General features: G+C 40.6%; 1 protein-coding gene and 1 long non-coding RNA gene across 2 annotated transcripts; one reads left to right on the forward strand and one right to left on the reverse strand.

Annotated features, from left to right (window-relative positions):
• The first annotated feature begins 6,176 nt into the window (after positions 1–6,176).
• On the forward strand, positions 6,177–8,655 carry LOC134208206 (protein C12orf4 homolog). Its single transcript, XM_062684259.1, has 3 exons — positions 6,177–7,660; positions 8,283–8,492; positions 8,536–8,655. Exons 1-2 carry the CDS (start codon positions 6,293–6,295, stop codon positions 8,490–8,492), a joined length of 1,578 nt encoding a protein of 525 aa, XP_062540243.1. The 5' UTR covers positions 6,177–6,292; the 3' UTR covers positions 8,536–8,655.
• Positions 8,656–10,118: 1,463 nt separating this feature from the next.
• On the reverse strand, positions 10,119–10,589 carry LOC134208204 (uncharacterized). The gene is made up of 3 exons (XR_009978545.1): positions 10,460–10,589; positions 10,260–10,389; positions 10,119–10,208 (listed from the first exon to the last, which is right to left on the reverse strand). It is a non-coding gene; the product is annotated as an uncharacterized LOC134208204 (long non-coding RNA).
• Positions 10,590–12,257: the final 1,668 nt, after the last annotated feature.

Raw genomic sequence — 12,257 nt, forward strand, 5'->3', positions numbered from 1 at the left:
CCCCCGATGATAGGCACTGAAGTAGTCGCTTGCCATGTCACCATACGAGGTAAAAGCTTAAGCATAGCCTCTGTGTACATACCGCCGAATGCTTCTGTTCGACACAGAGACCTTACGGCTATTTGCTCAGCAATGCCTGAGCCACGGTTGATCCTAGGAGATTTTAATTCACACGGTACAGCCTGGGGGGAACTTACCGATGACAACCGTTCATCTTTGATTTATGACATGTGTGACTACTTCAATTTGACATATTTGAATAATGGGGAAGCAACGCGTGTAGCATCTTCAGGACTCGAAAGTAGAATTGACCTCTCAATCTGTTCGATTTCACTAACATTGGATTGTATGTGGAAAGTGATTCAGGATCCCCATGGTAGTGATCACTTGCCTATCGAAATCTCAATTACCAATGGATCGCGTCAGACTCATCAGATTTGCAATGCATACGACCTCACAAAGCACATTGACTGGGGAAAATATGCAGAAGCGATCATCGATGGTGAACAATTAGTCGAGGTACTTCCTCCGTTGGAAGAATACCGATATATCGCCGGTTTGATTCATAACAGCGCGCTACATGCGCAGCGTAGACCTATACCGGGATCGCAAGCGCGTCGACGTCCTCCATCTCCTCTCTGGTGGGATGCCGAGTGTACTAGAGTATATCGTGAAAAATCCGACGCGTTCAAGGATTATCGGAAGCGGGGTTCGCGGGATAATTATAATAGGTATATCTCTCTTGAACGAAATTTCAAGAGCCTCGTAAATGCCAAGAAACGAGGGTACTGGCGTCATTTCGTTGATGGCCTATCGCGAGAAACGTCGATGACAACTCTCTGGACCGTCGGTAGAAGAATGCGAAACGCGTCGGCGATTAACGAAGATAGAGAAAGCTCATCCAGGTGGATAATTGCATTCGCCAAAAAGGTGTGCCCGGATTCCGTTCCTATACAAGGATTCGTGCGTGACGTAACACGCGGTCGAAGCGAAATGGATAGTCCGTTTTTGATGGTCGAGTTCTCGCTTGCTCTCCTTTCTTGTAACAATTCTGCCCCTGGAATGGATGGTATTAAGTTCAACCTACTCAGAAACCTCCCAGACGTCGCGAAGAGGCGATTGTTGAACTTATACAATCGATTCCTGGAAAGCAACATCGTTCCAGATGAATGGAGACAGGTAAGAGTGATCGCCATAAAGAAACCAGAGAAACCTGTGTCGGATCACAATTCGTACCGGCCAATCGCGATGTTGTCGTGTATACGGAAGCTGTTTGAGAAGATGATTCTTAATCGGCTCGACAAATGGGTTGAATCGAACGGCTTTCTATCAGATACTCAATTTGGATTCCGCAGAGGCAAGGGAACGAACGACTGTCTTGCGCTGCTTACTACAGAGATCCAACTGACCTATTCTCAAAAAGCGCAAATGGGTTCAGTTTTCTTGGACATTAAGGGGGCTTTTGACTCAGTTTGCGTTGACGTCCTTTCAGACAAACTCCACGAGTGTGGACTTTCACCAATATTGAACAACTATTTGTATAACTTGTTGTCTGAGAAACATATGAGCTTTTCTCATGGAAACTCGACAACTTCAAGAATTAGTTACATGGGTCTCCCCCAGGGCTCATGCCTAAGCCCCCTTCTTTACAACTTTTACGTCAGAGATATCGATGAATGTCTCATGGAAAATTGCACGCTTAGACAGCTTGCGGATGACGCCGTCGTCTCCTTTACAGGAACAGCGGCGGACGATCTGCAAGGACCATTGCAAGATACTTTAGACAATTTGTCTACTTGGGCTATTCGGCTAGGTATCGAATTCTCTCCGGAGAAAACTGAGCTGATTGTCTTTTCTAGGAAGCATAAGCCGGCAAAATTAGAGCTTCACCTTGAGGGTAAGAAACTCGCTCAAGGCCTCTCACATAAATATTTCGTCGTCTGGTCCGACTCGAAAGGCACCCTGGGTAAGCACATTACACACCTGTACCAGCAACGCCAACAACGAATCAACTTCATGCGAACTGTAACCGGAACATGGTGGGGAGCCCACCCGGAAGATCTGATAAAGCTTTATCGTACAACGATTCTGTCGGTTATCGAATATGTACAGTAGTTTTGGTTTCCAATCCGTCGCGCAAACGCACCTGTTCAAACTCCAACGAATCCAGTATCGTTGTCTCCGTATCGCGTTGGGTTGTATGAACTCGACTCATACAATGAGTCTAGAGGTACTTGCGGGAGTACTTCCTTTATCAGATCGTTTCGTGGAATTGTCGTTTAGGTTCCTCATCCGGTGTGAGGTTTTAAACCCATTGGTTATTGAGAATTTTGAGAAGCTAATCGAACGAAACTTCCAATCAAAATTTATGACAGTGTACTACTCTTACATGAGCCTGGAGATTGGTCTTTCTTTGAATGTTCCCAATCGTGGTTGCTTCCTGGACTCCTCCAGTTCTACTGTAGTTTTTGACCTGACCATGAAACAAGAGATCCATGGAATATCAGATCCACACCGATCGGAGTGCATACCACCAATTTTTGCAAGCAAGTACGGCCATGTTAGTTGTGATAAAAGGTTTTTCACCGACGGGTCAAAATCAAATGAATCCACTGGTTTCGGTGTCTTTAACAATCTTCATAGCGCCGCTCATAAACTTCAAAACCCTTGTTCCGTATATATCGCAGAATTAGCGGCTATACACTATGCATTAGAGCGAATCGCCTCTCTTCCCTCTGATAAATATTTCATTTTTACGGATAGTCTCAGTTCTTTAGAGGCTATCCGTTCAATGAACCGGTGCAGCACTCACCGTATTTCCTGAGTGAAATACGAACCATATTGAGTGCTCTCTCGAATCGCTTTTACACTATCACCTTAGTGTGGGTCCCTTCACATTGCTCGATTCCGGGTAACGAGAAAGCGGACTCACTTGCCAAGGTGGGCGCTATGGAAGGCGATATTTATGAGCGCAAAATCGCCTTTAACGAATTTTTCACAATTGCTCGTCATCACGCTTTGGTCAGTTGGCAACGAAAATGGGATGAAGGAGACTTGGGTAGATGGTTACATTCTATTCTCCCACATGTATCGAAGAAACCTTGGTTCAAGGGATTGGCAATTAGTCGAGACTTTATCAAGGTAATGTGTCGCCTAATGTCCAATCACTACTCTTTAAACGCACACTCCTATCGAATAGGCCTCGCCGCAAGGGGTGTCTCACCGCTAACGATGGCAGCGAATTTAAATCGAAATAAAGTCGATTTTTATTATATGGGCTGATTGATGAATATTGCAACACACCTTCAACAGCACTGAACTGTAATTTTTGTCTTAGCAAGCGCGGATTTTAGGCGTTACCAATGGCATTAATTGTTTGTTTATTTTGCCATCAACAAATAAGTTGGAAAATGATTGCTGAAGATATTTTTAATTTATATTAAGTACCGATAAACTGTTTTCTTATTTCAGGCTTTGGTTGTTGAAGATAGTTACAGGACGACGCAGAAGACGACACTATCTTGAGCTGAATAGATTTATGAGGAAAACCTACTGAGGCTACAGTGCTGAACGTTTATTGTGTTCAACAATATTCTAAGGAACCAAGCTTTTGCCGGTCGCCTCAAACGTAATATTAGAACTCAGAATTTTGAGACCTATAGCTACAGTATTTACAGTACTAGACGTATAATAAGTACTATTTAATTGGTATGCTCTAACGTTGTTCCTGTGCGGAAACTCTCGGAATCTTCCACTTTCAAATTCGCTACTACTCGATGATGTATTTTTCATTTTCGTATTACTCAAAGAGGTATGATCGTTCTTCATCGGATCAGTTCCGTCAGGAGGTAATATGATGGAAGTCCAGATCTTTAACTACGGTGCTGGTGAGAATTCATTTTATTAAGGTTTCAAATCAAACTTATTTGTTTCTGATCACTATAAAAGGAGATAATAAATTTAAACAACAAAATATTTTTCATTCGTTATACGTATGCTATTCATTATTCCTTACTTCAAGAAAAAGAAAATGTAAATGTTCATGATACATTTCGTGTTGTGATTGAATTTATCCCATTACCTCAAGGCGGAAACTAGTCTGATTACGCTACAGAATGGTTCGCCGTGGCTTCTGCTCTGAAGTGCATGCGGAAGAAACTGTATGGGCGCAGCTCAGATGATTGATTGCAACGTATGAGGGAATGGGCCAAATAGTTCAAAAGTATACGGCGTCCGCTGGCTCTTCAACAAATCTAGAATCACACTTTTCAGCACTCTGGATGATAGGTGGCAATATGTTAGTCTCGGCCTCTCGACCAGTACTGGTATTTCTCATTTTCAATAAGAGATGTCACGCGATGTTTACATATCTGCCCCTTTCAAAATCTATTGAAACGCGAAGAATGAATGGCATGCTACAAAAATCTCAACAAATATTTGTTCCGTGACAGGTCATGAAAGTGTGCAATATCTGCTTTGTTTTTGTGTTTATTTTCACTTTCAACTCGGTGAATAGAAGAAGTATGATTAATTTATCGACTAGTCACTATTTTTCGCATGTATCTATTAAAATAACTTAGAAAATTAAATTTTAAAATAAAGCACAACAGTCTTTCATGACTGCCTTTCATGCGAAATTGATCAAAGTACCCACGATTCTTTCATTTGGTCGTCTGAAATAGAAAAAGGCGCTTTGCTCTCTGTCTCATGACGATCACGAACGTTTCCAGTACTGCTCTCGACAGTTGGTACACGGTGCCATTGAGGCATTCGCAAATAGAAAGTTGCAACTCATGCTGATGATGCGTCAGGTAGAATCCATAATAGAAAACACGGTGTTCTATGCATTTCATCGATACCACAAATTCGAGCGACGGTCACTGTCACTTTTTGATTTGACAGATGGTATATTCGATGGGTTGCTAAAATCAGTTTTGAGATCTTTGAATAATTAATTTACATCGAAATAAAGTCGCTTTGGTTGCTTGGTTAATTTTCAGCAAATAAATTCAATTTATTCTATGTGAGACACCCCTTGCCTCGCCGACAGCAATCAATGCGACTGCGGTGCAGGTTACCAAGACATCAACCACGTTGTCTGGAGCTGTCCTAAATACGATGTTGCCAGGTTCGATTTATGTGCATCCCTCCGGGCCCGAGGGAAACCAGAAAAGGAAGACCTCAGAGATGTGTTGGGTAGTCAAGCTAGACTACATGGTCCTTGTGTATAATTTCTTAAAACAAATCAATGTCTTTGTCTGAACCCCCTGTCTCTTGTAAGGCCATGTCCACCTTGTTCCCACCCGCTTCGCTCGAAAAATCGTTTATCTTGTATCATTACAGTTTATCCCTGTCTACACCTCGTCAATCAGCAATGAATGTGCCACAACATCGCCACCTAGGCCCCATCCCATCCATATTTTTTTTTCTTGTACTCCTTAACCTCGACCAAGCCGCGAGTCTTTCGGCTCCCCAAGACTAATATTATACATTAAGACGACAATCATGATTGTAAAATCAATAAAATAACGGCTCCGTAATGCCTGCTGGCGCTTGAGCCTTGAAATAAAGATAAGTTAAAAAAAAAAAATAACCTTATCCTACACTAATAAAAATCCACACATTTTTAATGGCAAAAATCTAAAGAAATTTACAAATAAATTTTATGTGTGCGTTAATAACCACCCGCTATAGGTGAATCTACATAAAGGTTATTAGTTAATAACGGTTATGTGTGTTTCCACATACATGCTATGCGAATTCACATAGCCGTTATGTGGGAAATGCTATAGTCAAAATTTATGTGTGCCACACATAATGGATATGATTGGATTTTTGTCAGTGATAATGTCAAAACTATTCAAGATGGTGTTCAGTTAAATACAGTTTCGACGCACGGTTTGTGTAGATATACATAAACAGTTACATATGATTGTAAATCATATAAGTTAACTTTCAAATATGGTCTAGAACTATGCGGGAAGAAATTTTTAAATTTTTTCTTGAACCTTCGGAATTGGGCTGCTGTTTTTTGCGTTACGTAATTTGTGAATGAGTCCTTTATTTTCTATCAATTTTAATTTGTTCCAAAATTCATTTTGAAGCTTTTGGGTCTTTTAAAAGCTTCCGCGGTTATCACTGACGATGATCACCATCATCGTCAACAAATCATCATCATCGGATGCGACGATGCGCGAAAGTGCGAAAGTGTCAGAAACGAAGAGCCAAAAAAATGATTTTATATTTTTGTGAGGGAGGAAACTTTATTTCGCGCAGTGAAAATTGAAAATAAATGGATCTAAAGCCGAGTAAGATTGTGGACTTCCACTACGAGTACACCAACTATGACGACAAGCCGGCCAAACTTGTCTACCCGTTGGAAATTCCTTTCCGGTGCAGCCCGGATGAGTTGGCTCACCGGATTGTGGGAGAGCGGATGGATTCGATCATGAAGTTCCTGCAGGCAGATAAGGATTTGAAGGTTGTGCTGCGGCGCTTTATCGAAAAGGAAAATCAGAACTTCTACGACGAACGGGATGAGCTGCTGTTGGAGAAGCTGAGAACGGGCCACGTCGATGTCGACGCTTTGGCGTTGGATTTGGAGAAATCCTACAAGGACGAGATACTGGAATATGCCGATCGGGTGGGGCCAACCGATGAGGATATTTTCGCCCAGAGTTACCATCAGCTGGTGCATTCGTCGGTGTTGTCGGAAATATTGGGCAAAGAGCGGGACTACGCCAAGACCATTACGAACCTAACGGCCCAGATGACCCAGCAGATCAACACTATGAACTTGCTGCACAAGGAGGAGATTGATTCCAAGATGAAGCTGTTGGACATTTCGGTTACATCGGAGAACATAAATCACATCCTCGCGAAGCAGTATAATATGCAAAATATGATTCGTAAGCAGTGCGAATCGGAACTGGAATCAACCAGAGGACATCAGAAATATGAGTACCGTGATTGGATTACGACCCACATTGATGCCAGTTTCCTGGCTGAATCGGACAGCCCAACACAGATCGGGAACCGGTGGTCAATGATTTCGACGCAGGGTCCCTCGATGGAGGAAAGCTTCACCATCCATTTGGGCTCACAACTGAAGCACATGCATAACATTCGAATTCTCAGCACAAGGATCTCCGATCTGTGCAGCCCATTGTATAGCGATACCAGTTTCGGAGGACCGAATGTTGCCTTGGGTCTGTACTCTAGTTCCCTTTGCGGTATCGTGGTGTTGACGTCTTCGGGGACCGTCTCGCCAGATTCTGAAATTCGTCGCAATGCCAACATGTCCACCGAGTTTCACTTCGATCAAGTCGATCACCAGATCGAAAAGATTCAAAACGACCTGCGGAGACTGCGCGACAGTCCGGAAGGGTCCCTAGCCGGTGATCTGGGGATCGAGGGGGGGCGATCGGATCGGAGCTCTTCGCGGTTGAAACCGGGTGACGTCTACATCACCCGTCACTCGAATCTGTCCCATTCGCACGTGATCTTCCATCTGATCTCGGATGAAACGTTCCAGAGTCCGAGCGAGATCAACTCGCGGCATCCGGTGATTTTGGGGTTGCGGAATATATTGAAAATTTCTAGCCGACACGACGTGACGACGCTGACCATTCCAGCACTGTTGAGGCACGACATGTCCGAGGTAAGTGTTGAAATTATAATTTAAAAGCCATTTTCTTTGTTTTTGCTCGTTCCATTTTTATCTTCTTTTCCTATTCTTTATCTTTTTTATTTATTTTTTGTTAATCTTTCTCAATCATCTACATATTTTTCCATGTTGATCTATTTCCTACTCTTTTTTCTCTGTTTCCTACTTTATTTTTGCCTTTCTTGTAGGGGGAATGACGGCTTTGGCAGGTTTTGTTCTATTATTGGCAGGGGTTTTTTTATGACTGACTAGGTTCAAATTTGGCCTAAACATTCTTTGCATATCAAAGAATATTGTGGCCAAATTTCATAAAATTTGGTCGACAAAAACCCCCCTGCCAATAATAGAACAAAACCTGCCAAAGCCGTCTTTCCCCCTATTATACTGTAGGCTTTTTATCTATTTCTTTTTATCATTTTCCTTACGCTCATTTTCTTCTTAATTTCTCTTACCGCTTTCTCCTTCATGCTTTTTTTGCCTTTTTCTTATTTCTTCTCTACCTATGTCTTTACGGCATCTGATGCTTACTCTCGCTTGCAGCTTTTTAACAGTCTTTATATCACCATTCATTTATGAAATCCCACTTTTTTGCCAAATTATTAAAAAAAATCTGCAGGATATGACCGTTAGCTGGTGCATTCGTCGAGCCGAACTGGTCTTCAAATGCGCCAAAGGATTCATGATCGAATCGGCCAGCTGGGGCGGGGCGGAATTGAACACGTTGCAGCTGCTTCTGCCGTACGACATCTCAGAGGAACTGTTCCGCACGTTGGCCGATATGGTGCCGCACGTTTTCCGGGTGGCGAATCCGAAAATATTACAATAGGTAAGTAAGCCGATTGTGCGTACTAACAATTTTTTCTGTTTAGGCATTTGATAAAGTATCGAAATATTTTTATGTGATATGTGTTTATGATGTCTATCGAGTACTGATTATGTATATTATTTAACCTTGTGCTGTAAAAATATATCAATTATAGGATTCTTTATTCTGTACGTATCTTTCAATTAGTAGTGCGTGTATCACAGTTTTTGACGTAGGACTAGGTCTGTCTTTTCTATACTGGTGTACACTTGTTAATTGCGAAAATCAGAGACCGTCACGAAAATATGATTTCGAACGTTAATTTCTCAACCGTTTCTCGATGGATTTCCAATATTTTTGGACCATTCAATCAAGGTTGTTTCAAAAATACAGATTTTTAATTATTTATTATTGAAAATTGGCAAACAATTTATAAATAGTAGAACATCCAATCCCGTGCATGCATCGCAAGCACAGACATCAAAACCAAGCAACTTGCATGCTTGGGTTTGGATCTAATCCTCAGTTCGAACATGATTTCACGCAGAGCGGAAACCATAGCACGATGGCTAACAGAAACAAAACCAAAGAATCTTCTGTTATTCTGTTATCAACGTATATCCCCGGGCCTCGGCCGATCTGCCATGTCTTAACACTAGGCAACACGTCTACCTTTGGAGTCCAGTGTACTGCCGTTATACGCATAACTGTCCAATGTACATACGAATCCCAGCAAACATGGGACAAATATGCGTATTACGGTAGTGTAGGGCCTGTGTAGCGACCCTAAACGCCATGCAATAATCATCATTTTTCTTCTATTATTAAAGTATGTCATATAAACGAACAAAAGGAAAGATTGGACAGGTTGGAACCTGTCCATTTATGTTTATCAAATAGCAACCGCTGTTGAAAATAAACAACGGATATTTAAGTATAAGCAAAACTTGGCGAATAAGCTGGCCTAGAAATAGTAGCTGACTCAATTGTTAAATAATTGTTTATTTAGAGAGTACGAATGCTCTCGGAGCAGAATGTCGCATGAGAGTAAATGTAGGTAGCATGCAACATTCTGCAACATTATTGAAAATGAGAGAAAAATTGTAAACAATAGCCAGTAGTTATAAATAACGTTTTTGTAAATAAAGAAGAGAGTCGGATTTTGGACTTGGAGTTAGCAAGTCAAATCAGAATTGTTTAAGTGTTTTATTTTTCAAATAGTGATGACTGTTTTCCAGAAAGCTAACCGCTCGGGCTCGTGCAATTGGTGACAGCGGTAACCGCTAGAATTTGGCAATGGAAACGCCGTTTCGAACTGTGTAGTAGTTATAAAAAAATCGAGAAGATGGTTGAATTTCAAAGTGAAAAAGTTCAAAAGACACTTAGTGAAATGAAATTCACATCCAAAATGTGTAAAAAGTGAAGAAAACTATGATTGTGCACATCAGAATAAAAACTTTAAATGTGCGAACAAGGACAAAAAATCAGCCATAATGAACAAAAAACTCGGACAAATTAGTTAAATTCCCTGGAGCATCGGAGCAGTAAAAGAAAAATGTGGTATAGGTGAGTACATGAATTTCGGGCTTTTCGAAGCATTTACATGTAATATTAAATAAAACATTTTTATTTATAAATACCATAATACAAGTATCCTCAACAAATTATTTACTACTAAATACTCACACTCAATAGATGCCAAGCTCAGAGTATCCGATTAAAAGTTGGTATTAAGTCCTAAAATTGAAAGGTGAAATTATTTACACGATACAGAGGTGTTATACTCACCTATCATCGATACTTGGTTACCGCACAACAGGAAACACTGCGGTAAAGCACTAGAATTTGTCTACGATTAAACGGTCTCTGTTCGTTTTCGCATAACTCGAAGACGTCTTGATGGATTTTCCGGTGAAAACTAAAATTAAGATACCCATGGCATTCACATATGTTCACCTACAATAAATTAATTATCACTATATATTTACCTTCCACGATGATGTTCTACACTGGACACTGGATGACACACTTTTTTCGGTAACTCTCTCGGCACTTTTTTCAATACGACCCGCGATCGAACTGAACGAACGACCCGCGAACGGACTGAGTACATTTTGATGCGTCGGCAATTAGTCGTCCAAACCGCAGACGAGCAGATAGGCGCACGGTAATGGGCGCGTTTCCAATGCAATGCATTGGATATGATTACACGTCTACGTACACGGATAAAATGAAAAAAGCTTATTAGCTTAATATTTATTCCTTTTTATGCTTTTTCAAATTTTAATTGTTGCAAGGATTATTAATAAATTTAGCCTGGGTTGCTATTTAAGCATTGGTATGATTTTCTGAAATATAAACTTTTAAATGATTAACAAGCTCGCATTGCTACTCCTGAGACTTGAGAAAAATATTCATTATACGTTTGTCGCTCATCAAGGTAGGTCGAATCGGTGCCAAATTTCTTCAGATTTTTTTTTCAGGTGGTTCCAGCCCATATTAACGGATTACGTCAGTTCCGTCCGCTCCGAGTTCGGCTTTGTGCAGTCAGCGATAAGAATACGAAAAATCATGTCAGAAACTAATTTCTCGCACTTGTTCTGGAGTTGCACCGAAACGACAAAGCAATCCCCAAGTGGAACGACACGTGTTTTTTTTTCAAGCCGAAAAAGACGGCATATTCTTGTGCGGGTTTTGCTGTCTTTCTTGGCTGCATGATATCTTTTCGGCATTGGCAAACGACTTGGAAAAATATGTGTTGTTCTCCTTGGCAATCCAACAATTACAATGTTTCTCCCATATCCCGCGATAAGGCTGAGAAAAATCGAACCACCATCACCCTCGTTCAAACCCACCATACTTAAAGGAGCTCACTTTTTGTTTTTGTTTTTTTCACGTTTTCATCAAGGTTTTAATCTCGGTTCTATTCTCATGCAGAACCCGGCAAAAATCATTTTCACCGGCGTGACGGCAAAAGCCACAGCTGAAACAACATTCCGTTTTATTAATTTTGAAAAGTCAGATGTCTTTGTTTTGGGATAAAAATCTACTGACTAAATTAATTAACTTTAATCATTATTAGATAAAAAAGGAATAATCCTTCCAATGATTAAATTTATGGTATTCATTCATAGGCTTATCGTAGAATTATACAAAGCAATGAGTGGATGGACCGAATATGGTTTTAGATTAGAATTTAATCTTTTTAGCTTTTTAATTTTTATCCGTGTACGGGAGCTTTTGATTTGAATGAAATAATGTATGCAACAGCAGTACAGTAATTGCCAGCAATATGCGTTCGCAGGATTTGTGTTCTTACAAACAAGTTTATTCAATTTAACACCTCAATGTCACAATTAATTGATTCTTGATTAAATACTTTGGTGAAAGTTCGGTACAAAACGGAAGGTAAAATGGAGTTTTCACAAATAACAGCACTCCAATGTATACCCGTATATGATGGAAATCCAGAAGAGCTGGAACCATTCATTTTACAATTGGAATTATTTGCATCTCAATTAGAAGGACACGATCAAACTCCGCTATTGAATGTTATATGGATGAAATTGAAAGGTAAGGCTCTTCGAAAAATTTCGAATTTAATTGCCCCTACTTGGACAGAAGTGAAAGCTAATTTACAACGAGAATTTAAGTTTCAGAAAAGCATTAGTGCTCTCATGAAAGATATTGAAACACTTTTACAGAAACCAAACGAAACGTTTGATGAATATAAAGCGAGAGGAGAATAATTGTATAAATGGATAGAAAATGAAGGGCCGTTTGGGT

This window comes from Armigeres subalbatus, chromosome 1 (genome assembly GCF_024139115.2).
Source record: "Armigeres subalbatus isolate Guangzhou_Male chromosome 1, GZ_Asu_2, whole genome shotgun sequence".
NCBI classification, from domain to species: domain Eukaryota; kingdom Metazoa; phylum Arthropoda; class Insecta; order Diptera; family Culicidae; genus Armigeres; species Armigeres subalbatus.

What these genes read in the sequence shown, in the direction of transcription:
- LOC134208206 (XM_062684259.1), top strand. Translation starts at nt 6,293, where the DNA reads ATGGATCTAAAGCCGAGTAAGATTGTGGACTTCCACTACGAGTACACC. An exon ending in TGAGGCACGACATGTCCGAG is followed by an intron (nt 7,661 to 8,282) that starts GTAAGTGTTGAA and finishes AAAAATCTGCAG; the next exon opens with GATATGACCGTTAGCTGGTG.